The sequence below is a fragment of the Erythrolamprus reginae genome, chromosome 7 (assembly GCF_031021105.1).
Source record: "Erythrolamprus reginae isolate rEryReg1 chromosome 7, rEryReg1.hap1, whole genome shotgun sequence".
In the NCBI taxonomy this organism is placed as follows: domain Eukaryota; kingdom Metazoa; phylum Chordata; class Lepidosauria; order Squamata; family Dipsadidae; genus Erythrolamprus; species Erythrolamprus reginae.
In genome coordinates, this window is record NC_091956.1 from 15,868,468 (window position 1) to 15,895,039 (window position 26,572).

The 26,572-nt window shown below is 42.5% G+C and overlaps 1 protein-coding gene across 1 annotated transcript in view; it reads right to left on the reverse strand.

Moving 5' to 3' along the window:
• Positions 1-10,557: 10,557 nt before the first annotated feature.
• Positions 10,558-26,572, reverse strand: part of PGM2 (phosphoglucomutase 2) — a 37,625-nt gene continuing 21,610 nt past the window's right edge. The window contains exons 7-14 of the mRNA XM_070757099.1: positions 25,995-26,184; positions 24,972-25,069; positions 23,601-23,781; positions 21,565-21,658; positions 19,368-19,497; positions 14,569-14,758; positions 12,598-12,731; positions 10,558-10,825 (exon numbers count right to left, since the gene is read on the reverse strand). Coding sequence (XP_070613200.1) covers positions 10,723-10,825; positions 12,598-12,731; positions 14,569-14,758; positions 19,368-19,497; positions 21,565-21,658; positions 23,601-23,781; positions 24,972-25,069; positions 25,995-26,184 — 1,120 coding nt within the window. The 3' untranslated portion in view covers positions 10,558-10,722. The remainder of the gene's footprint in view (positions 10,826-12,597; positions 12,732-14,568; positions 14,759-19,367; positions 19,498-21,564; positions 21,659-23,600; positions 23,782-24,971; positions 25,070-25,994; positions 26,185-26,572) is intronic.

The window sequence follows — 26,572 nt, forward strand, 5'->3', positions numbered from 1 at the left end:
GAGGGAGGAGGAGGAGGAGGAAGGCAGAGGCAGAGGAAGAAGAGGAAGAAGGAGGAGGAAGAGAGGGAGATGAAGCGGAAGGAGGAGGAAAAGAAGCCGATGAAGAAGAGGAAGGAGGAGGAGAAAGGCAGAGGCAGAGGAAGAAGGAGGAAGAGAGGAAAAAGAAGGAGAGGGAGAGGCACAAAAAACAGGAATGAGGAGGAAGAAGAGGAGGAGGAAGGTAGAGGCAGAAGAAGAAGAGGAAGAAGGAGGAAGAGAGGCAGAGGAAGAAGAAGGAGAGGCAGAGGCAGAGGAAGAAGAGGAAGAAGGAGGAGGAAGAGAGGGAGATGAAGCGGAAGGAGGAGGAAAAGAAGCCGATGAAGAAGAGGAAGGAGGAGGAGAAAGGCAGAGGCAGAGGAAGAAGGAGGAAGAGAGGAAGAAGAAGGAGAGGGAGAGGCACAAAAAACAGGAATGAGGAGGAAGAAGAGGAGGAGGAAGGTAGAGGCAGAAGAAGAAGAGGAAGAAGGAGGAAGAGAGGCAGAGGAAGAAGAAGGAGAAGCAGAGGCAGAGGAAGAAGAGGGAGGAGGAGAAATGCAGAGGAAGAGGAAGAAGAGGAAGAAGGAGGAGGAGGAGAGGGAGAGGCACAAAAAACAGGAATGAGGAGGAAGAAGAGGAGGAGGAAGGTAGAGGCAGAAGAAGAAGAGGAAGAAGGAAAAAGAGAAGCAGTGGAAGAAGAAGGTGAGGAGGAAAGGGAGAGGCAGAGGAAGAAGAGGGAGGAGGAGAAAGGCAGAGGAAGAAGAAGGAAGAAGGAGGAAGAGAGGGGGATGAAGAAGAGGAAGGAGAAGGAAGAGAGGGAGATGAAGAAGAGGAAGGAGGAGGAGAAAGGCAGGGGCAGAGGAAGAAGAGGAAGAAGGAGAAGGAGGAGAGGGAGAGAGAGAGGCAGAAAAAACAGGAAGGGGGAGGAGGAAGGCAGAGGCAGAAGAAGAAGAGGAAGAAGGAGAAAGAGCAGAGGAAGGAGGAGGAAAGGGAGAGGCAGAGGAAGAAGAGGGAGGAGGAGGAGGAAAGGCAGAGGCAGAGGAAGAAGAGGAAGAAGGAGGAAGAGAGGGGGATGAAGAAGAGGAAAGAGAAGAGAGGGGGATGAAGAAGAGGAAGGAGAAGGAAGAGGGGGATGAAGAAGAGGAAGGAGAAGGAAGAGAGAGAGATGAAGAAGAGGAAGGAGGAGGAGAAAGGCAGGGGCAGAGGAAGAAGAGGAAGAAGGAGAAAGAGCAGAGGAAGGAGGAGGAGAGGGAGAGGCAGAGGAAGAAGAGGGAGGAGGAGGAAAGGCAGTGGCAGAGAAAGAAGAAGGAGGAGGAGGAAGAGAGGGGGATGAAGAAGAGGAAGGAGAAGGAAGAGAGGGGGATGAAGAAGAGGAAGGCGAAGGAATAGGGGGATGAAGAAGAGGAAGGAGAAGGAAGAGGGGGGGATGAAGAAGAGGAAGGAGAAGGAAGAGGGGGATGAAGAAGAGGAAGGAGAAGGAAGAGAGGGAGATGAAGAAGAGGAAGGAGGAGAAAGGCAGGGGCAGAGGAAGAAGAGGAAGAAGGAGAAGAAGGAGAGGGGGAGAGAGAGGGGCACAAAAAACAGGAAGGGGAGGAGGAAGGCAGAGGCAGAAGAAGAAGAGGAAGAAGGAGGAAGAGAGGCAGAGGAAGGAGGAGGAGGAGGAAGAGAGGGAGAAGTAGGAGAGGGAGGGAGAAGCAGTGGAAAAAGAGGGAGGAGGAGAAGGAGGGGAAAGGAGAGGAAGAAGAGCAAGAAGGGGGAGGAGAGGGAGAAAAAACAGGAAGGTAGAGGCAGAAGAGGAAGAAGGAGGAAGAGAGGCAGAGGAAGAAGAGGAGGAGGAGGAGAGGGAGAGAGAGAGAGGCACACAAAAAAGAGGAAGAAGGCAGAAGCAGAAGAGCAAGAAAGAGAAGAGAGGAAGAGGAAGAAGAGGAAGAAGGAGGAGGAAGAGGAAGAACGGGAGGAATTACTGGGCCTCCTTTGCTGCTGCATCTAAACTAGAAATGACAGCGATGGAGATTGGGAGTGGTTGTTGGGGGTGGTGGGAGGGAGTGACACAGGCTTTCACAAGCAGTCCTCAAATTACGACGGTTCACTCAGTGACCAAACAATGTCACAGTGGCACCAAAGAAAGGGACTTATGATCATTTCCCAACACTTAGGACCACTGCAGTATCTCTGTCATCAGGCGATCGAAATTCAGCCGCTTGACCGCTGGCTGACATTTATAACGGTAACCCCACCAGCTTACCAAATTCGCCACGGTAGCGATTCACTTTAACAACTGTGGTATGAAAAGGCGTAAAATGAGGTTAGGGCAAAAACTCACCAAACAAAAACGTCCCACATAGCAACAAAAACGTTAGGCTCCATTGTGGTCGTAAGTCAGGGACCTTCCTGTGTTTTCTTTCCAGGATCTATTACGCAAAGCTACAGGCGGTCCTCGGCGTTTCCGTCGCCGAGCGAGTCATCGGTGAAGTGGGCTTTGGCCCGTTTCACGACTTTCCCTGCCACCTTGGGTTAAGAGAATCCCCGCCGCCACCATTGAACGAGTCACAAGGTCACTAAGTGAATCCGGATTCCCCCCGCCCCCTTGGAAGGTCGGGAAAAAGAGATTGCGGGACATTGCGGCCGATGTGTGAGTCTGCAACGGGTCATAAGAGTGAAAAACGGTCCTGAGTCACTTTTCGCCCAGTTGCCGTGGTGACTTTAAGTACCTGTTAAGTTCCTTCTGAGGTTCCTGAGAAAAAAGGCGAGATCTATTTTCTGCTTCAAATGCCCTTGGCTTGGACTTGAAACCGGAGGAAAGGCACGCAGCCAGTGGGGGGATACGGGAGAAGAACGTTTTCGGATGCCACCCGCCAAGCCCAACCCCCACATCCCCTCCTGCGAAGGGATTTGGCTCTTGGCACACTCAGGCCATTGGTAGGAAGTAGGATGAGTTCTGGCATTACACAATGGAATGGGATAAGAATGGAATGGAATGGAATGGAATGGAATGGAATGGAATGGAATGGAAAGGAAAGGAAAGGAAAGGAAGGAAAGGAAAGGAAAAAGGAAACAGAACAGAACAGAAAAAGGAATGGAATGGAATAGAATAGAATCAGAATGGAATGGAATACAATAAATTAGACTAGATGAGAATAGACTAGACTAGAATAGAATAAAATATAACGCAGAATGAATATAATATGAATATGAATATGAATAGAATGAAGAAGGAATAGAATATCAGTATGAATATGAATATGAATTAGAATTCAATAGAACAGAATATGAATAGAGTGAAGAATGAATAGAACATGAGTAGGAATAAGAATTAGAATTCAATAGAATAGAATCGAACGGAACAGAAAAGGAAGAACAGAACAGAAAAAGGAATGGAATAGAATAGAATCAGAATGGAATGGAATACAATAAATTAGACTAGATGAGAATAGAATAGAATAAAATATAACGCAGAATGAATAGAATATGAATATGAATATGAATAGAATGAAGAAGGAATAGAATATCAGTATGAATATGAATATGAATTAGAATTCAATAGAATAGAATATGAATAGAGTGAAGAATGAATAGAACATGAGTAGGAATAAGAATTAGAATTCAATAGAATAGAACAGAAGGGAACGGAACAGAAAAGAAAGAACAGAACAGAAAAATGAATGGAATAGAATAGAATAGAATCAGAATGGAATGGAATGGAATACAATAGGCTAGGCTAGGCTAGACCAAACTAGAATAGAATATAATAGAATGCAGAATGGATATGAATATAAATATGAATAGAGTGAAGAATGAGTAGAACATGAGTAGGAATTAATTAGAATTCAATAGAATAGAATGGAATGGAATGGAACGGAGTGGAATGGAATAGAATAGAATAGTATATGCAGAATGAATAGAATATAAATTTGAATAGATTGAAGAATGAATCGAACATGAGTATGAATATGAATAGAAATATGAATAGAATGCAGAATGAATAGGATATGAGTATGAGTAGGAATATGAATTATAATTAGAATTAAATAGAATGCAATGGAACAGAACGAAACAGAACAGAACAGAACACAATAGGGACAGGACAGGAACAGAAGAGAATGGAATGGAACAGAATAGCGCTAGAAGGGACCTTGGAGGTCTTCTAGTCCAGCCCCCTGCTCAAGCAAGTGAACCTATACCATTTCCTATCCCAATGATCCTATACCCATGATGGTGAACCTATGGCATGGGTGCCACGGGTGGCACGCGGGGGCATATCAGGCAGACAGATAGATGGATGAGAGACAGATGATAAAGACAGAAAAATTAGATAGATGATGGATGATGGATGATAAAGATGATGTCTTTATCTCCATCAATCATCTCTCTCTCTGTAGATAGATAGATAGATAGATAGATAGATAGATAGATAGATAGATAGATAGATAGAAAGAAAGATAGATAGATAGATAGATAGATAGATAGATAGATAGATAGATAGATAGATAGATAGATAGATAGATAGATAGATATAAGGTGTTGTGGTTAGCTCTAGCCCAGCTCCTGCCCCAAGGAATGTGGATGTGGGGGAGACATCCACATGCTACAGGCCTGTTTCCCCCCCCAGTGGAATCTGCTGATGAAGGCTCCTCTGACCAAGAAGACATGAGTGACAGGGAGGAGGAGAGTGTGGCAGAAAGCTCAGAAGGAGATCAATTATCTAGCTCCTCCTTGGATTCAGAACAAGAGTTAATGATACAGCCACGCATGCAGAGAGCGATGCATAGGCAACAACTGAGAGATTATTATCAAAGAAAATGAGGCCACCTGTGGTTGGGTGGGGCTGTGGTAATTAGTGAGGCTGCTATAAATAGCAGCCTGTGGGTTTGGCCATTGTGGAGGATTCTCTGATCGTTGTGTTTCGTGACTGCCATTGTGGAGGATTCTCTGATCGTTGTGTTTCGTGACTGCTTTGCTGACTTTGATCTTTGTGTGCTGATTTTCCCCCGCTTTGAAACTAAACCAGAGCAAAGTGTGTTTCACTTTGTGAAAGAAGAAGGACTGTGAATTGCCTCACAGCTGCAAGCTAAGTATCACAGAACTGATAAGGGACTTGTACAAATTACCAATTTGTTTGGAGACAAGTGCTCTTTGCTATACAAAAAGAGTGCTCTGTTTAAGTGAATTTTCGGTATAAAGAACATTGTTTTGAATTTTCAAATGTGTGTGTGTCTGAAATTGTATCTGTGCATTTTTGGGAGGATTCTACCAGAGAGCTCGACAGAACATAAGGGATGATAGACAGACAGACAGACAGACAGACAGACAGACAGACAGACAGACAGACAGACAGACAGACAAATAGGAGATGGAGAGAAGGGGAGGGATGGAGAGAGGGCTTTGCCAATGCAAGTTTTTGACTGACTACTTCTAATCCACGGCTTAATTATTGTCAGATTCAAAGTCTGCTTCAAACCAAATGGAAACTTTTCTTGTTGGCTTCAGGGACTTTGAAGCAGGACAGATTCTTTTCTTGTGACGTGTTTATTTTTTCAGGTCTATTTTTATATTGTGAAAGCTCTCAATGTATCCAGCTACTGAACTTTGCAAAAGTCTAAGGGCAGCATTAATTTCGAGAAAAGAGCAAGAGAGAGATCCAATGGCAGGGAGGAGGGACATCGTGGGCGGGGGATGATGGTTTTCCCAGAGCAGACAAGTCCATCCACTTTTAGGGGTGACTTGAAGGGGTGCACAATTAATGACGCTTCCCAGAAATGCTAAGGTGGTGCGGCATTGGGGCAACTGTGGCTACAGCCCAGTGGGTCCTGTGGCAGCTTAAGAGACTAATAATATATGCATTGTGGCATGAATTTTCATAAAAGTGTTTTAGCAAAGGTATCCAGGTAGTCTTCAACTTATAACCATTGATTTAGTGACAGTTCAGTCTCCGTCTGACTGTCCACCCATCCATCTGTTATGATCTATATCCTATCCACCCACCCACCCATCCACCCGCCTGTTATTATCTCTATCATATCTGTCTGTCTGTCTGTCTATCCATCCATCCATCCATCCATGTATCTATGTCTCATCTGTCATCTATCATCCATCCATCCATTTATTTCTCTCTCATCCACCCACCCACCGACCCATCCTTCCATCCATCCGTCCGCCCGCCCGTCCGCTATCATTTACCTGTCTATCTACCTACCTACCTACCTACCTACCCATCCATCCATCTGTAGAGATAAATGATTGATAGAGACATCATCTTTATTTATCATCCATCATCAATCTATCATCTATCTATCATCAATCATCTATCTATCTATCTATCTATCTATCTATCTATCTATCTATCTATCTATCTATCTATCATCTTCCTTCCCCTCCTTTCCTCCTTTCAGATATTTGAAATATTGACAACTCATAGAATAGGATGAAGTAAGCAGAACTTGCATTATAATCTAACCAGCATTACTGATTTCAACATATTCCGGAATTGGCTTTTAGTTTCAGAGCCTTATTTAAAACTTTCACTTCTGCTTAGTCTCCTCCCTTTCTGAGTCACCGTGAATGCTCTCTTTGCATTGCACTGCACAACCAGCTGTAAAGAAGACATCCTGCCCCCTTCCCACACCTCAAACACACTAGTTTCACCAGTAACACAAAAGAAACACCCAGACACGTCAAACAGCCTTAAACTCTATTAATAAAAGACAAACGTCATTTGAAGCAGCTGCTTCAATTTGGGTGGGAGGAGGAGGAAGAAGGAGAGTTACTGCCGAAGGAAGGTGAGGTGAGCGCCCTCTTTTGCCTTTCCGTGCCCAGATGCTCTGGGAGGCAACCTCGCTCCAGGTGCATGGAAGGCAGCACGAGGGAGTCAACCACAGCGAAGTAGTTTATTCCCTCTCTGTTGTGGTTCAGTCTGGGACCCCTCCGGGAATGGCTGACCTTCTGTCGGTTTCCAGCTCAGAGGGAGAGGCTGAGGAACAGGAGGTGCAGACTGACGAGGAAGAGGAATCCCAGGCTGAAGAAGAGGGAGGACAGCCAGAGTCCCACCAGGGGGAGCTCTCCTCAGCAAGCAGCCTGGATTCCTTAGAGGAAAGTGCACAAGCCATAATTGATCTGCGACAACGAAGAGCTAATCAGAGACGGAGTCAATTGGCTAAATACTTTCAGCATTAAAGTGGCAGCAGCTGGGTTTGGGTGTGGTGCTCTTGGGAAAGGCTAAAAGGCAGACCCACCCTTCCTGGCTTGTGGAGTTTTATCTTTGAGAGTCGTGGGACCTGACTGTGAACTTTGGTGTCTTGGAATCCTGGTTTGTGCCTTTGACTATTGAAACCTTGGGGGGGGGGGGGGTGCCAGCAAGAAGCTTGCTGTATTGTCTGGACATCAGGACCCTGCTGTACTGTATTATATCCTGTCTGTTGGGAAGAACAGGTTTTCCTCTGTGCTTATTTTTTCCAGTTATAAAATACTTTTGGCTTTTACCAGAGTGTCTGGCTGTTTTTTCCAGTTGGTGTTGAGGTCTGGGGGAACCCAGACAGAACACTCTCCAAGTGCCCAGAGAAAGGAAAATGCTCCGTTCGCTCTGAGCTGCCAAAGCCTTTTTAAGTGCCACTCCAGCAGCCCAGAAAAGCCTGAGATGGCCAGCATTAAAGGGGGAATGGCAGGAAACTGGCTGGGCCTTCGTGCTGCTCTCAAATTTCCTGGGAAATTTTTCCAGGCTCGAGTTCTTAAGTAAAAAATGATTCTTAAATAGAGGCAAAAATATCTTTGAGTACCTGGTTCTTATCTAGAAAAGTTCTTAAGTAGAGGCGTTCTTAAGTAGAGGTACCACTGTATTTGTTTTCAGATTTTCACAGGTACAGGTATGAAGGTCTTGGCATATTTGGGTTTCTTCCAGTGTAAGTTTCAGAGATTTCTGGCAACGTTTTGATGAGGTCCCACTCGTCATCTTCAGACTGGTGCTTTTGTCCTTGTGCTAGGGCAAACACTAGCCCTAGCACAAGGACAAAAGCACCGGCCTGAAGATGACGAGTGGGACCTCGTTGAAACATCTCGGAGGGCGCACCAGTAGAGCTGAAGATGAGTGACCTTCACTGGTGTTCATATGCAAAATTCAATGCCTCTCCCCCGATGCATGCGTGCATATTCGCCCCATTGCCCCTGCACATGTGCATAGGCCTCGCTGAAGCTTTTAGACTTAAAGTAGGCCATTGGACTGTTTTTTGCCTTCCCAAGGCTTCCGGAAACCCTCCGGAACCTGTGGATTGCAAAAACCCGCCCAACCATGTCTTCAACCAGGTTACAAGCGGTGTGCCACAAGGGTCTGTTCTGGGTCTTATTCTTTTTAATATGTTTGTGAGTGACATAGGGGAAGGTCTGGTAGGGAAGGTTTGCTTATTTGCCGATGACTTTAAAGTGTGCAATAGGGTTGATATTCCTGGAGGGGTCTGTAATATGGTAAATGATTTAGCTTTACTAGATAAATGGTCAAAGCAATGGAAACTGCAGTTTAATGTTTCCAAATGTAAAATAATGCACTTGGGGAAAAGGAATCCTCAATCTGAGTATTGCATTAGCAGTTCTGTGTTAGCAAAAACTTCACAAGAGAAGGATTTAGGGGTAGTGATTTCTGACAGTCTCAAAATGGGTGAGCAGTGCAGTCGGGCGGTAGGAAAAGTAAGTAGGATGCTTGGCTGCGTAGCTAGAGGCATAACAAGCAGGAAGAGGGAGATTGTGATCCCCTTATATAGAGCGCTGGTGAGACCACATTTGGAATACTGTGTTCAGTTCTGGAGACCTCACCTACAAAAAGATATTGACAAAATTGAACGGGTCCAAAGACGGGCTACAAGAATGGTGGAAGGTCTTAAGCATGAAACGTATCAGGAAAGACTTAATGAACTCAATCTGTATAGTCTGGAGGACAGAAGGAAAAGGGGGGAGATGATCGAAACATTTAAATATGTTAAAGGGTTAAATAAGGTTCAGGAGGGAAGTGTTTTTAATAGGAAAGTGAACACAAGAACAAGAGGACACAATCTGAAGTTAGTTGGGGGAAAGATCAAAGGCAACATGAGAAAATATTATTTTACTGAAAGAGTAGTAGATTCTTGGAACAAACTTCCAGCAGACGTGGTAGATAAATCCACAGTAACTGAATTTAAACATGCCTGGGATAAACATAGATCCATCCTAAGATAAAATACAGGAAATAGTATAAGGGCAGACTAGATGGACCATGAGGTCTTTTTCTGCCGTCAGTCTTCTATGTTTCTATGTTTCAGAGAAGGGCGGCATACACATATTATTATTATTGCAGAGGCTTTCCTGAAGCCTGAGGAGGGCGAAAATGGCTTCCCCCATCCCTCCCGAAGGCTGAAAATCAGCTGGCCAGCATGCTCGATCTGACATAGGGCAACACCCTGTCTGCCCACAAATGTGGTTCCACGTGCCACCCGTGGCACGTTTGCCATAGGTTCACCATCACAGATCTAAGGCAACAGGAGGACAGGCTTGGAGAGTCCAAGAGACAGTGGTCTCTCCAGCTCCATTTGGCCCGGACAAATCTCTGACTTCACGATCTCTGTTGTGTTCTTGGCAACAGTAAGGAAGTGGAGTTGTGTTTCCTTCCTTTGGGGAATCCTGGTTGGATTCACGGTGGAAACCCGACCCTGCCTAGCTTGGAGATCACTCAACTTGCTGCTGTCTGTTGCGGCTTATTTGGGCGAGTCGACAATTGGTCCTTTTGAATACATGTTGCGCCTGCTACTGTTCTGAGCCATCTTCCCAAACACAACAAGCCATTTACATGTACACATCCGAACTAGACTATGTTGTTTTTCTGTCACATAACATACAAGGGTCACCCAGAAAGTAATGCACATTTTTTTCCTTCAAAATTATTTATTGAACACAATGAAACTTAACACACAAGAATGATGTTTATTTATTTATTTATTTAGATTTGTATGCCGCCCCTCTCCGTAGATTCGGAGTGGCTCTTTTACACTCCCTATTTTTTGCACGTAATCTCCATCCCATTCTATGGCCTTCCTCCAGCGAGACACAAGGGTGTGTATGCCCTGTCAGTACCACTCCTTATTCTAATAGCCTCACTCTATTCTTCTGTTCTGTTCTTCTAATGGTCTCACCCTCTGTGCCCAGCGACTAACCGTACTTCTGTGAGTGCAGATTCTCCATAAACTGTACACAAACATTAGTGAATGTTCCCAAGTTTCTTTCTCCGCAGTGAGAAATTCAATGACAACACACTACTTGTAACGTACATCACTTAAAGACACCGTTTTGAAATACTGCTGCAGCTACGCTGTCTGAAGAAACGCAAAACTTACACACACACTTCTGACAATTCAAATAATTTATATCTGAAGTTTTGCATTCATACCATTAGTGTAGGCTGAGAAAAAAATGTGGTGCATTACTTTCTGGGCGACCCTTGTATGTGGGTATATGCATAATTTTGTATTTATTTATTTTCTCATGTTTATTTATTGTATATTGGAGGTATTGGCCCTATGGAGAGCTATATGCAACAAAAATTTCATTTTAATATAGGCCAATTAGTGTTAGCCTTTGAAGTGACAATAAAATTATTCCAAGTCATTCTGTAAAGAAATTAAATTTCCTTCTCTCCTCCCCTCCCTTAGTATATTTTATTTAAGAATACACAGATTAAAAGAAGTGCGGCTGTTATCACTCTGGTTTGGGTTGCAGCTTGTTCTTCTCTGGCTCAAAGAAGTATTTTTCAAGAGCGCCGGCCAGCTCATCCAGTTCTTGTTTCAGCTTTTCAAAATCACTAAAATGAGACAAAGACATAGAAAGATTTCAGGAGGCTCTCCGATGCAGAGAGATTTGTAAGGAATGGCAGCAGGGTGTTTAGGATTTTATACTGCTCAAAAAAAATAAAGGGAACACTTAAACAACAGAATATAACTCCAAGTAAATCAAATTTCTGTGAAATCAAATTACTGTCAACTTAGGAAGCAACACTGATTAAGAATCAACTTCACATGCTGTTATGCACATTCAACTTTGTACAGAACAAAGTACAGTGGTACCTCTACTTATGAACTTAGTAAGTTCCGTGACCGGGTTTTTAAGTAGAAAAGTTCGTAAGAAGAATTTTTCCCATAGGGATCAATATAAAAGCAAATAATGTGTGTGATTGGGGAAACCACAGGAAGAATGGAGGCCCTGTTTCCTCCTAGGAGATTCCTAGAGACCCCATGGAGGCTTCTCCCCTCCTTTTCCGGCCCTGTTTCCTCCCAGGAGATTCCTAGAGAGGCCCCACGGAGGCTTCTCCCTGCCTTTTCCAGTTACAGTTTTGGAGGCTCAGGTTTGTAAGTGGAAAATGGTTCTTGAGAAGAGGCAAAAAAAATCTTGAACACCCGGTTCGTATCTAGAAAGGTTCGTAAGTAGAGGCATTCTTAGGTAGAGGTACCATTCTATTCAATGAGAATATTTCATTCATTCAGATCTAGGATGTTTTATTTGAGTGTTCCCTTTATTTTTTTGAGCAGTGTAGATCTAAAGCCTATCACAGTGATGGCGAACTTATGGCACACGTGCGAGCAAATTGTATGTGGGGAACCTTGCACGCATGCACGGAAGGTGTCACATTTTTGGTGCAGGGCGAACCAGTAGGTAAATGATGGTTTTTTTGACCCAATATGCATACATTTGCACTTGTATCTGTGTGCTTCCATTTGCATGCATTTATTTTTAAGATAGGTATCTCACACATTTGGGACACAAATCATAAGCAGTTATCGGAATTTGCATTCTGTGGTGTACACATAGTCCTCAACTTATGACGGTTCAAAGCTATCCTTGAAAAAAAGGGTAACTTCTGACCATTTTTCACACTTGTAGCATCTCCACGATCATGTGATTCAGATGCCTGAACTTTGACTCATATTTGTGACCTGTGTCCTGAGTTCACGTGATAGGCCTTCTGACCAGCAAAATCCATTTGATTCACTTAACAAACGGGTTATAAACTTATCCGTAGCAGCAGGATAAGTCTTTTTAATTCCCCCCCCCCAATATTTTATTAGAAAAAGAATAATTTTATATACGTTACATACAAGAGTATACACACAACTTTAAAACAAGAGAGATGACATTGCTCTCTCTTTACTTAGATGTTTTAACTTATGCATTTCCAAATTGTTTGCAGATTTTCATATCGGTAAGATATATACTTTTTCAATTTAGCTCTATTCCTTGTAATAATAATAGTAGTAAGTTGCATTAGCAATAAAGTCTTAATTATTGATAACGAATAAAAACCAATGTAGCTTACTTATCAGTGACAAACTATTGTTCAATTCAGGATTTCCTAGCTATATTCTAGCATATCTAAAGATGTTTAGAGGATAAGTTTTAAAATGAGGCAAAAACTCACTTAACAAATGTCTCAGTTAACAACAGACAATTTGGGTCGCAAATTGAGGATTACCCGTATTTCAGATAACCAAAAGTCCAATTTCACAAAGTTAGGAAAATGCAAATTTTAATCAGTTATTTCTTTTATAAAGAAATCAAAAAAAGAGGTCTGAATTATACCTATTTCCAGGCGGTGCACAAAGTTCTGCGTAATATTTGATTTTGGGTTCGGTCCCGCTGGTTCGCATGGTAGCCACGCCTCCATTGCTGAATGTAAACGTTATCATTTGGCTGCTTTTACTCGTGGGGAGAACCTGAGAGCAGAGAAGTCAATTTTATCAGAAGCCTTTTTTCACCGAAGTCTCGTGACACGTTCATGTGTAAAAACCAGACATGACCCGCTGAGGAAATAAGAAGAGGTGTGAAATAGGAGCAGGTGGCCTCCAACATTATCGTAAAGAAGATTCCGGAAAAGAATTTGCAGACACAGGTGTCTTTGTACGCCCTCCCTGTCAGAATTCCGATGGATGCCCTAATTAAACCATTAAATCCTCAAGCCAAGTTGCAAAAGGAATCGGTTATTTATTAGGAGCTTCGTGTTGGCACTTTCCAGGCGAAGCCAACCCTGACCCACATAATTTATGCCCCAAATAAGTTCATAGCTTATTTCTATTAGTCACCTGTTTCTCTTTGGCTACTCACTGTTAATGACTACGCACTGTTAGGTATGCTCTCCATTTTCTCTGCAATCTCTCTGTATTGTAGTCATGTATTATAGCTAACATGTGTTTAGGCTTGATATCTTTGTTTGCTGATTATGACAAAAAAAACTGGTAAGAAAGACTGTGTACTTGGTAATATTTGGTTTTTTATTCTGACTTATTATGTGTATGACTTTAGACTGTTTATCTGAATATGTTATTTTCCAAAGTAAACTTTAAGTTAAGTTAGTGTAATTGTGTGTGGCTGAGTAGTTATTCACAACTAATCTCAATCTAAATGTTTCTGTGTGTGCACAATCTTGGTAAACAAGGATTACTCTGCTCATACATTAACAACTCCCATGATCTTCACTGTCTCCGACTGATTGTTTACACCAGTGATTTTCAACCTTTCTTGAGCCGCGGCACATTTTTTACATTTACGAAACCCTGGGGCACATTGAGCGGAGGGGGGGGGGCTAAAAAAAGTTTGGACAAAAAAATTCTCTCTCTCTATCTTCCTCCTTTTCGTTCTATTTCTCTCTCCCTCCCTTCATCTTTCTTTCTCTCTCCATCCCTTTCTTTCTCTTCCTTCCTTCCTCTTTTTTGCTCTTTCTCCCTCCCTCCCTCTGTCTTTCTCTCTCTCTCCTTCCCTTCCTCTCTTTCTCTCTCTTGCTTTCTCTCTTTCTCTTGCTCTCTCTTTCTTTCTCTCTCTTTCTTTTTCTTGTTCTCTTTCTCTCTCTCTTGCTTTCTCTCTCTCTTGTTCTCTTTCTCTCTTGCTTGCTTGCTCGCTCTTTCTCTCTCTTGCTTTCTTTCTCTCTTTCTCACTTCCTTTCTTTCTCTCTCTGAGCTTCGTGGCACACCTGACCATGTCTCGTGGCACACTAATGTGCTGCGGCACACTGGTTGAAAAACACTGGTTTACACAATGAATCTTCAACTTACAACCATTTGTGTACAGTGACCGAAGTTACGGTAGCACCATCAAGTGACTTGGGATGAGTTTTCACACTTACAACCCATGGTTCATGTGGTCAAAATTCAGAGGCTTCTCACAAGTTAAGTCAAGGAGGGAAGGCAGTCACACGGTTCACTGTGGCAAAAAAAGTGTGTGCGTGTGTAAAATGGTGCAAAACTCACTTAACAACCAGAAGGGACCTTGGAGGTCTTCTAGCCCAACCCCTTTCCCGAAGGCATGAATCCTTATTCCATCAAGGTTGTACTCACATTGTTGCTTATGTTTCTAAATGCCTGCTTCTGATTCCAAAGTTAAGACTTTTCTAATTTTACTCCAATATTGTTTAGTTTAGGGCACGTCCACCACATGTGGTAATACGTTCCCTGATTTTGTTTACATTTTCTAGCAAATTGAGGGCTATTGGGGAACATCTTAACCAATTTCGCCGGTGGACGGTGCCACCTATAAAACATTTTCTACAGATTTACTTACTGCTTTTTTATCATCCTGGTTACTGTCGTAACCGGTGGTCAGATCTCGGACTCCAGAGACTGCAAATTTACCGCAGGTTTTGGGGTAGGTATTTTCTCCCTCGTAATTCCTAAGCTTCTCGAAGAGAGCCGTAATGATCTTCTGATCGTAACAGATAAAATACGAAGACTTGGTGATATGATAACCATATCTATAGAAAAAGAAAATTACGATAATAACGATGCTTTAAGATACGTATTTATTGACAGAAAGATGAAATATGATGCAATTACAACAATTTTTTGTGAAAACAAATCTTTATGTAACTAAATTAATTAATAAAAAAGGGTACGGAAGGCGGTTTAAAAATAATAATAATAATAATAGAGAAGACATTGATAACCAAAAAGAACAACAGTGAAAGCCGATGATTTCTATTCACCAGAAAATAATTTGATATGCAACAAGACTGTAACTCTCCTTCTCTCAAGAGGAAATTGATGATATTTCTATGTTATTTGTAATTTTGTAATTGTCCAGGTGTTTTTTGTTGGGTTTAGAAGTATATGTATGTTTTTCTATTTTCTTTTTTGTGTATTGCAAATATTGCAAATATGTCAATGTATATATTTTCTTGATTATGCTTTTTAAAAAACAAATTAATAAAAATTACTTAAAAAAAAAAGAAAAAGAAAAGTCAGGAAAAACTTTGAGTTACACATGGCTTTAACATTGCAACCGAAACATATACATAGAAACATAGAAACATAGAAGACTGACGGCAGAAAAAGACCCCATGGTCCATCTAGTCTGCCCTTTTACTATTTCCTGTATTTTATCTTACAATGGATATATGTTTATCCCAGGCATGTTTAAATTCGGTTACTGTGGATTTACCAACCACGTCTGCTGGAAGTTTGTTCCAAGGATCTACTACTCTTTCAGTAAAATAATACTTTCTCATGTTGCCTTTGATCTTTCCCCCAACTAACTTCAGATTGTGTCCCCTTGTCCTTGTGTTCACTTTCCTGTTAAAAACACTTCCCTCCTGAACCCTATTTAACCCTTTAACATATTTAAATGTTTCGATCATGTCCCCCCTTTTCCTTCTGTCTTCCAGACTATACAGATTGAGTTCATTAAGTCTTTCCTGATACGTTTTATACTTCAGACCTTCCACCATTCTTGTAGCCCGTCTTTGGACCCGTTCAATTTTGTCAATATCTTTTTGTAGGTGAGGTCTCCAGAACTGAACACAGTACTCCAAATGTGGTCTCACCAGCACTCTATATAAGGGGATCACAATCTCCCTCTTCCTGCTTGTTATACCTCTAGCTATGCAGCCAAGCATCCTACTTGCCTTTCCTACCGCCCGACAACACTGCTCACCCATTTTGAGACTGTCAGAAATCACTACCCCTAAATCCTTCTCTTCTGAAGTTTTTGCTAACACAGAACTGCCAATGCAATACTCAGATTTAGGATTCCTTTTCCCCAAGTGCATTATTTTACATTTGGAAACATTAAACTGCAGTTTCCATTGCTTTGACCATTTATCTAGTAACGCTAAATCATTTACCATATTACAGACCCCTCCAGGAATATCAACCCTATTGCACACTTTAGAGTCATCGGCAAATAGGCAAACCTTCCCTACCAAACCTTCCCCTATGTCACTCACAAACATATTAAAAAGAATAGGACCCAGAACAGACCCTTGTGGCACACCGCTTGTAACCTGTCTCTGCTCAGAATACTCGCCATTAACAATAACTCTCTGATGTCTATGCTTCAGCCAGCTTGAAATCCACTGAACTATCCAGGGATTAAGTCCAATCTTCACTAATTTATCTATCAGCTCTTTATGTGGAACCGTATCAAAGGCTTTGCTGAAGTCCAGGTAGGCAATATCCACGGCACCACCTTGATCCAACACCTTTGTGACATAGTCAAAGAACTCAATGAGATTAGTCTGACACGATTTGCCTTCAGTAAAGCCATGCTGATTTGGGTCCGTACTTTTCAGCGTATAAGACGCTCTGCCCCCTTGCTAAAAGAGGGCGGAAATGTTGGTGCGCCTTATACACCAAATATAGTTATTTTTGACTTCCCAAAACCCCGCCCTCGTTTGTACCCTCTCCAAGCCAGAAGTGGGTTCCTACCAGAATGGTAAAGGACGCCACACCAGTAGCAAAAGTTGAGCTGCACATGGAGCTTTGGGGGTCTTGAGTGTGTGCTTGCACGCCCCACCGTGATTTATTTATTTATTGTTGTGGTTAGCTCTGGCCCAGCTCCTGCCCCAAGGACTGTGGATGTGGGCGAGACATCCACATGCTCCAGGCCTGTTTTGCCCCCGGTGGAATCTGCTGATGAAGGCTCCTCTGACCAAGAAGACATGAGTGACAGGGAGGAGTAGAATGTGGCAGACAGCTCAGAAGGAGATCAATTATCTAGCTCCTCCTTGGATTCAGAACAAGAGTTAATGATACAGCCACGCATGCGGAGAGTGATGCATAGGCAGCAACAACTGAGAGATTATTATCAAAGAAAATGAGGCCACCTGTGGTTGGGTGGGGCTGTGGTAATTAGTGAGGCTGCTATAAATAGCAGCCTGTGGGTTTGGCCATTGTGGAGGATTATCTGATCGTTGTGTTTCGTGACTTTTTGTGGGCTGATTTTTCCCCGCTTTGAAACTAAACCAGAGCAAAGTGTGTTTCACTTTGTGAAAGAAGAAGGACTGTGAATTGCCTCACAGCTGCAAGCTAAGTATCACAGAACTGATAAGGGACTTGTACAAATTACCACTTTGTTTGGAGACGAGTGCTCTTTGCTATACCAAAAGTGGGCTTGGTTTAAGTGAATTTTCATTATAAAGAACATTGTTTTGAATTTTCAAACGTGTGTGTGTCTGAAATTTGTACCTGTGAATTTTGGGGAGGATTCTACCAGAGAGCCCGACAGAACATTTATTAGATTTGTATGCCGCCCCTCTCTGAAGACGAGAGGGGACGCATGCATGCATGAGATTTTGGTGGAGGTTTTTGCACGGAAAAAATTGGCAGCATACACACACCCCTCCACCGAGCCATTTTTGGGATTTGAGCCCAAGAATTCCAGGCGCCCCGACCAGAAGCCGCCTCCCACCGCCCACCACGTTGGTGGAGGAGTGTGCGTGGAGGGGTACAGCTCGGTGGGGGGAGGAATGCTAAGAGGCAGAATCAGCAACAGCAGCTGGGCTTCTCTATCTCTCTCCCCCAGAAGCCGCCTCCCGCCTCGCCCGCCGCCTGCTTCCCCGAGGCGGCTGCATTGTCCAAGGCTGCTCTGCCCGGCTGTGCAGCGTCCGGCTGCTTCGCCTCGAGGAGAGAAGCTCTGTGGAAAGTTTGTGCGCTCTTGGGGAGCAGTCGCTCGCCTGCCTCGCTTGCCCGAGGAGCCTTTCTTAGGCTCGAATCCCAGAATAGCTCGGTGGAGGTAGATAAAGCTGGCGGGGGGGATTGCTAAGTGGCAGAATCAGCAACAGCAGCCAGGCTTCTCTCTCTCTCTCCCTTTTGCCCGGTCCCTGGCCAGGGTGCTCCCTCTCCCGTTTGCCTCCTTCTTCCCGCACTTCCTCTGGTGGGGGGGAGGAAAAAAAAGGGTCCCTTCATTGAGAAATAATTTGCACGCTTGCAAGACACCAGAGGGGAGCATCTGAAGAGTCCCTGCCGGCGCTCGGGCCATCGCAGCGCCCGAGCGCCGTCAGTGACTCGAGTATAAGTCCAGGTCGTATTTTTCAGCACATTTTTGGTGCTGAAAAACTCGACTTATACTCGAGTATATACGGTATATGGCTAATGATCATACATCAAGCTAGTCCTCGACGTATGATCATAAGCGAGCCCAGAAGTTTGGCTTCTGAGTGGGGACATTTGTTAAGTCTTTGGAGTCCTGGGAGAGTCCTCGGGGGGTTTTATATTCTTCTTTTTAATATTTGATTTGTTTCGCTATAATATTGTTTTTTATTACTGTTGTGAGCCGCCCCGAGTCTTCAGAGAGGGGCGGCATGTAATTGAATTGAATTGAATTGTATGCCGCCCCTCTCCGAAGACTCGGGGCGGCTCACAACAGTAATAAAAAACAATATTATAGCGAAACAAATCTAATATTAAAAAGAAGCATATAAAACCCTATCATATTTAAAAACCAAACAACACATACATACCAAACATAAAATATAAAAAGCCTGGGGGAAAGGTGTCTCAACTCCCCCATGTCTGGCGGTATAGGTAGGTCTTGAGTAGTTTACGAAAGACAAGGAGGGTGGGGGCAGTTCTAATCTCCGGGGGGAGTTGATTCCAGAGGGCCGGGGCTGCCACAGAGAAGGCTCTTACCCTGGGGCCCACTAATCGACATTGTTTAGTTGACAGGACCCGGAGAAGGTACTCTGGTCCAATGCAAATCTAATAAGTTATTATTATTATTATTAAGTGGGTTCCGCCTCATTTTACGACCTTTCTTGCCACAGACGTTAAGTGAATTGGAGCTGTTCTTCGGTTCCTCACATGGTTGTTAAGTGAATGTGGCTTCCCCAATTGACTTTGCTTGTCAGAAGGTTGCAAAAGGGAGATCGTGTGATCCCACAACCGTCAGTTGCCGGGTGTCTAAATTTTGATCATGTGACTTTGGGAATGCGGCAACAGTCGTTAAATATGAAAAACGGTCGTACGTCTCCTTTTTTCAGTGCTGTGACTAAGAATGGTCGCTAAATAAGTTTCCATCAATTGAGGACTACCTGTACCTAAATGTAAAAAAAAAAAGCCCTTGGCATTTCATTCAATTTTACTTACTCTGTGTAAATTTTTTTCAGCTGTTGAGACAGAGTCACGTTCTTCGTGGCCAGAAAACTAGCCATCTCTGCAGTTATGACTGCTGCGCTCACGCCGTCTTTATCCAGGACAACAGGGCTACACATGTATCCTGAAAGTTTACAGGGAGAAAAACCAAGCCAAACCTCTTTGTAAATCTACTCCAATATAATGCAAACTTTTAATTTAATTTAATTAATTTGACTTCTATGTTGCCCAATCCCATGGGACTCAGGGTGGCTTACCTCAATAAATAATATAATACATTGATAAAAAAGTCAAATATTAAATGATAAAAACCGTAAAAAAACCACTATAAAACCCAGTTAAAAGCCCCATTGGCTGGAGCAGTTTGAACATGAGTTAGATATTGAGGAGAACTGAGATAGGGATTGGTTTAGTGTTGTGGTTAGCTCTGGCCCAGCTCCTGCCCCAAGGACTGTGGATGTGGGGGAGACATCCACATGCTGCAGGCCTGTTTTGCCCCCAGTGGAATCTGATGATGAAGGCTCCTCTGACCAAGAAGACATGAGTGACAGGGAGGAGGAGAGTGTGGCAGACAGCTCAGGAGATCAATTATCTAGCTCCTCCTTGGATTCAGAACAAGAGTTAATGATACAGCCACGCATGCGGAGAGCGATGCATAGGCAGCAACAACTGAGAGATTATTATCAAAGAAAATGAGGTCACCTGTGGTTGGGTGGGGCTGTGGTAATTAGTGAGGCTGCTATAAGTAGCAGCCTGTGGGTTTGGTCATTGTGGAGGATTATCTGATCGCTTGTGGTGTTTCATGACTGCATTACTGACTTCGACTTTTTGTGTGCTGATTTTTCCCCGCTTTGAAACTAAACCAGAGCAAAGGGTGTTTCACTTTGTGAAAGAAGGACTTTGAATTGCCTCACAGCTGCAAGCTAAGTATCACAGAACTGATAAGGGACTTGTACAAATTACCAGTTTGTTTGGAGACGACTGCTCTTTGCTATACAAAAAGAGGGCTTAGTTTGAGTGAATTTTCATTATAAAGAACATTGTTTTGAATTTTCAAACGTGTGTGTGTCTGAAATTTGTACCTGTGAATTTTCGGGAGGATTCTACCAGAGAGCCCGACAGAACAGTTTAGTATCTACTAGAATCCTGGATTGGTTTTGTAACCTGGATTGGTTGAATATCTACTTGTAAGCTGAATATAGCTGATGTAAAGTTCCTGTATGTAGAAGACTGAAGATATTTTTCACTGAAGAGTAAACTGCTGTTTTATGTGTTTTCGTTATTTACCTGGTTCATTAAACTGCCACAAATATATTCTGATCCCTTATCTAGTCCTCCTGTGTTACTCTGCATATATACACTGCTCAAAATAATAAAGGGAACACTTAAACAACACAATATAACTCCAGGTAAATCAAACATCTGTGAAATCAAACTGTCCACTTAGGAAGCAGAGTGTGGTTGGCAATAAATTTCACATGTTGCCAGCACATTCAACTTTTTACAGAACAAAGTATTCAATGGGAATATTTCACTCATTCAGATCTAGGATGTGCTCTTTGAACGTTCCCTTTATTTTTTTGAGCAGTTTATATCCGGACGTACATCTATGTTTCTTGACTGTTTAATAAGGAGAAGCAACTTATCTCAGGGACCGCCTTCTGCCGCACGAATCCCAGCGACCAGTTAGGTCCCACAGAGTGGGTCTTCTCCGGGTCCCATCAACTAAACAATGTCGCTTGGCGGGACCCAGGGGAAGAGCCTTCTCTGTGGCGGCCCCGGCCCTCTGGAACCAACTCCCCCCAGAGATTAGAATTGCCCCCACCCTCCTTGCCTTTCGTAAGCTTCTTAAAACCCACCTATGCCACCAGGCATGGGGGAACTGAGATACTCTTTCCCCCAGACCTTTACAATTTTATGCATGGTATGTCTGTATGTATGTTTGGTTTTATATTAAGGGTTTTAACTGTTTTAATATTGGATTGTTTTATGCTGTTTTTATTACTGTTGTTAGCCGCCCCGAGTCTACGGACAAGGGCGGCATACAAATCCAAATAATAATAATAATAATAATAATAATAATAATAATAATAATGAATAAAGAATAAGAATAAGAATGCAAAACTTTAGTTATACATTATTTGAGGGGCGGCATACAAATCCAATCAATCAATCAATCAATCAAACTTACCAATGGCTTCTTCAAAAGCGAACAAGACATTTTTTCCTTGGTCTATCAGCTCCTTGGCTCTATTTCCCATCCACTTAAATCCTGTTAACGTTTCCTGTATTAACCAAGGTTCAATGAAAAGATTTATGAGAACAGAAGAGGAATTTATTTATTTATTTTCCAATAAATTTTATTAGTTTTCATAAAATAGACAAACAGATATACCAACATTTAACATTAAAAAATGGGGTCATAATTTCCCCGCTTATCTCAAAAGTATAAATTTGAATATAGAAAAAAGAATACTTATTCAAATACAATTCATTGTTATAGATGTTAAAAAAATAATTTGTTAAATTTCACATTATAGTTTTTCACATTTAAACTAATACTAATATAAATTCAAAACTCTTCTCATAATAATTCTTCATATATAGACTAATGCTGATATATTTCTAAAAACAAACTTATTCTATCTAATACTATTATAACTCATAAATCATGTTTTTACCAAAATAATTTATACATTCATTTATTTGTTTTTCATATTACTGTTTTTTCTTATTTATCCATATATAAACTTTGTTCCATGTTTCATAAAATTTAAATGTATTTATTACTACTACCTGTAGTAATCATTCATTCATTCATTTATAATGATATCCAGGATTAATTACTTATCTCTGCTTTATGACTTTATGGATTTATGCCAGCTGTTAATGCCGTATAATTAACAGCTGTTTCCCCCCCCCAAGAAAATACTGATTTAAGACTTATTTGTGTGTGAACACTACTAATCCAGTTTATTTGTAGTGGTTAATCAATTAAATGTAGGTTTGAACAAATTCAATGTGTGGTACATTTTCTCTGGGGCAGAACAGGGGTATCCTCAGTCACATTATCCTAAAAGCAATTTTGTAGATTGTAGAGATCACTCCCCTACGGCAACTGTGAGTAACCCCGGAGACGGCCTTGACAAAGATACGGCTGGAATGTGCTTTTGTTTTTACTGACATGCTCACTCACTGCCGTTGCAAAGTTAATATTCACATTCCCCCTACCTATAGCAACTTTGGAGCAGTCCAGGGACGCTTTAGAAACATAGAAACATAAAAGACTGACGGCAGAAAAAGACCTCATGATCCACCTAGACTGCCCTTATACTACTTTCTGTATTTTATCTTAGGATGGATATAAGTTTATCCCAGGCAAGTTTAAATTCAGTTACTGTGGATTTACCAACCACGTCTGCTGGAAGTTTGTTCCAAGGATCTACTACTCTTTCAGTAAAATAATATTTTCTCATGTTGCTTTTGATCTTTCCCCCAACTAACTTCAGATTTTGCCCCCTTGTTCTTGTGTTCACTTTCCTATTAAAATCACTTGCCTCCTGGACCTTATTTAACCCTTTAACATATTTAAATGTTTCGATCATATCTCCCCTTTTCCTTCTGTCCTCCAGACTATACAGATTGAGTTCATTAAGTCCTTCCTGATACGTTTTATGCTTAAGACCTTCCACCATTCTTGTAGCCCGTCTTTGGACCCCTTCAATTTTGTCAATATCTTTTTGTAGGTGAGGTCTCCAGAACTGAACAAAGTATTCCAAATGTGGTCTCACCAGCACTCTATATAGCGGGATCATAATCTCCCTCTTCCTGCTTGTTATACCTCTAGCTATGCAGCCAAGCATCCTACTTGCTTTCCCTACCGCCTGACTGCACTGTTCACCCATTTTGAGACTGTCAGAAATCACTACCTCTAAATCCTTCTCTTCTGAAGTTTTTTGCTAACACAGAACTGCCAATAAAATACTCAGATTGAGGATTCCTTTTCCCCAAGTGCATCATTTTACATTTGGAAACATTAAACTGCAGTTTCCATTGCTTTGCGAGTTGAAATAGCGTTTCACTCAACCATGGTGGCAAAGAATGGGGGCGAAAGGGGGCAAAACTCACTTGACAAATGTTTTGCCTAGCAGCAGGATTTCGGGGGTCAATTCTGATTGTAAGCCGAGGACCACCTGCAAAAGGAATGGAAAGGAACTTCACCCTTACCTCAAAATGAAAACCTTCCTTAAGAGCGATCGCTCGTAATATTTTGGAGGACACGGTGCTTGATAACATATATACATCTTTAACGGCAACGGGAGTCTTATTTTGATTTTTCCAGCACGTGTACAGCCACCAGCCTAAAAGAGCTCCAAATTCGTTGCCGGAAAACACTTTCCATTCTCCACTGCAGAAGTGAGAGAAGGCGGATTCCAGTGGTTAAGAGACAGTAACTTGACAACGTAAATATGTCAACCAAACAGTAACAATAGTTATAATGAGACTAATTCTCTCCGAGTGAATGGTGAGGAATGGAAGGATTTATATTCCTTGCAGACAGCTGGTCATTTCAATTAAAAGAAATATATTAAGATTTATACACTGTTGATGTTTTTTACACAGCTGACATTGGAACATCATCTTTCAGCTGTGGCGAGGAGGGCGTTTGCCCAGGTTCGCCTGGTGCACCAGTTGCGGCCCTATTTGGACAGGGAGTCATTGCTCAGTCACTCATGCCCTTATCGCCTCGAGGTTCGATTACTGCAACGCTCTCTACATTGGGCTACCTTTGAAAAGTGTTCGGAAACTCCAGATCGTGCAGAAAGCGGCCGCGAGAGCCATCGTGGGGCTTCCCAGATTCGCCCGCGTATCTACAACACTCCGTGGCCTGCATTGGCTGCCGATCAGTTTCCGGTCACAATTCAAAGTGTTGGTCATGACCTTTAAAGCCCTACATGGCATTGGACCAGAGTACCTCCGGAACCGCCTGCTACCGCACCAATAAGGTCCCACAGAGTTGGCCTTCTCCGGGTCCCGTCGACTAAACAATGTTGTCTGGCGGGCCCCAGGGGAAGAGCCTTCTCTGTGGCGGCCCCGGCCCTCTGGAATCAACTCCCCCCGGAGATTAGAACTGCTCCCACCCTCCTTGTCTTCCGTAAACTACTTAAGACCCACCTTTGTCGCCAGGCATGGGGGATTTGAGACACCTTTCCCCCAGGCTTATTATAATTTATGTTTGGTATGTATGTGCTGTTTGGTTTTTAATTATGATAGGGTTTTTAGTTTTTTTAATATTAGATTTGTGCCAGTATAATATTGTTTTTATCGTTGTTGTGAGCCGCCCCGAGTCTTCGGAGAGGGGCGGCATACAAATCTAATAAATTATTATTATTATTATTATTATTATTATTATTATTATTATTACTACTACATGTTAATCAACATGGCAATTTACCATACCTAGGGCAAACATGGGCTGTAACAAAACAGTATTTAAATAGTTTTTTTTTTTTAAAGAATACACTTTTCTTTTAAAAAATCAATTTAATACTTCCTCCCAAAGAAAGAAAAACCAAGTTTGGTCCTCGACAAACTAACCTTTCTTGTTTCTCAGCCACAGCAAGCCGATCGGCATCCGGATCGTTGGCTAAAATAACCCGAGCGTCTTTTTTATCAGCCAGAGCAAAAGAGAGAGTCTGGAAGGAGAAAAAAATGATAAAAAGACCGGCATAAATTATCTTTCCAAATAAAACCAAGAAACAAACGTTCTAGACCCACCAAAGCAAGCAAGGATGGCTAAGAATGGGACAATTCGCCGCAGCTGTCCCGCCACGGCCAACTCGTTGCGGCCAACTCCCCGCGGGACAATTCTACAATTGAATTTAATTATTTAGAGCCTTTTAAAAATTATTTTACAGTAGTACCTCTAGATACGAGTTTAATTCGTTCCAGAAGGGAGCTTGTATGTCGAACAACTCGTATCTGGAACAAATGGCTTTAGACTTTGTTTTTCCCCTCCGAGATAACCAGAAGCAAGGATTCTTGCGCCACCTAGTGGACGCTCGGCTCGTATCCCGAATTTGAGCTCGGGTCTTGAAAAGAAATTTCTCTCTCCTCGTGGCTCGTATCTTGGAATACTCGCATGTGGAGCAGCTCGTATCTAGAGGTACTACTGTAATTGTTGTCATTCCCATTTTATTCTGCCCCTCCTTTTGCATCCTTTCTTTCATCATTCTATTCCACCGTTTCTTTGATATTAGTGCAACTGTTGTCCCGTGGTGAGCCTGGGCCAAGGCGAATTGTCTTAGACCTCCGATCTACAAATCTGGATCGCAGTGGCGAGGAAGAAGCGCAAAAGATTTGGGAAGCTTGATCTCGTTCAATGGCACGAGGTGCAAAAAAAGATGAATGAGTCCCATTTTGAAAATCCCTTCCCTGCAAACTGCTGGGAAATTGGCAGCTGGAAGAAGCGAAGAAATTGACTCGCCTTTTTTGAGAATTACATGCATATGCAAGCTTTAAAGGATGTCGACATTTAGAAACGCTTTAGTCGAAAAGAAATGTCGGAAGGCACAGGAGACGAAGCGAAGATGTAAGAAAATACACTAAACCATGTTTTACCAGTACACCTTTCCCTTCCTCTGGATTTGGGTATTTTACGGTGGGAAATTCTGGATCGGGGTCCTTCTGTTCAGGCACCGCGAACGGAGGGCTAAAGTCGAACGCCTTAAAGGCCGACTGCACAAACTCATGGCCCACCCCATGGACAGAGGTGTGAACAAATTTCAACTTGGTCTCCTTGTTTACATCCCTGAAATCAAGTAACATGAACGACATTTAGCTGGTGGGCAGATTGTCTGCCGCAAGGAATAATAAAAAGTGAGGATTATGGAACACTGGCTTACAAACGGCTCAGTTCACTACAGCTAGTCCTCGACTTACAACAGTTCATTTGGTGACCTTTCGAAATCGCATTGCATTCATAGTTCCCTCTAAGCTGAGCAGTGAGCAATCGCTCACTTAAAAATCATAATCAACTCAAGAGTTTTTCAAACCTGCCCAGAAGCCGAGAGGGAAAGAGTGAGAGGGAAGGAGAGAGAGAAGAAGAGAGGAAGAGAGAGAAACAGATAGAAAAAAGAGAAGAAGGAAAAGAGAAAGAAAAAGAATGGGAGTAAGGAAGAGAGAAAGAAAATCAAAAT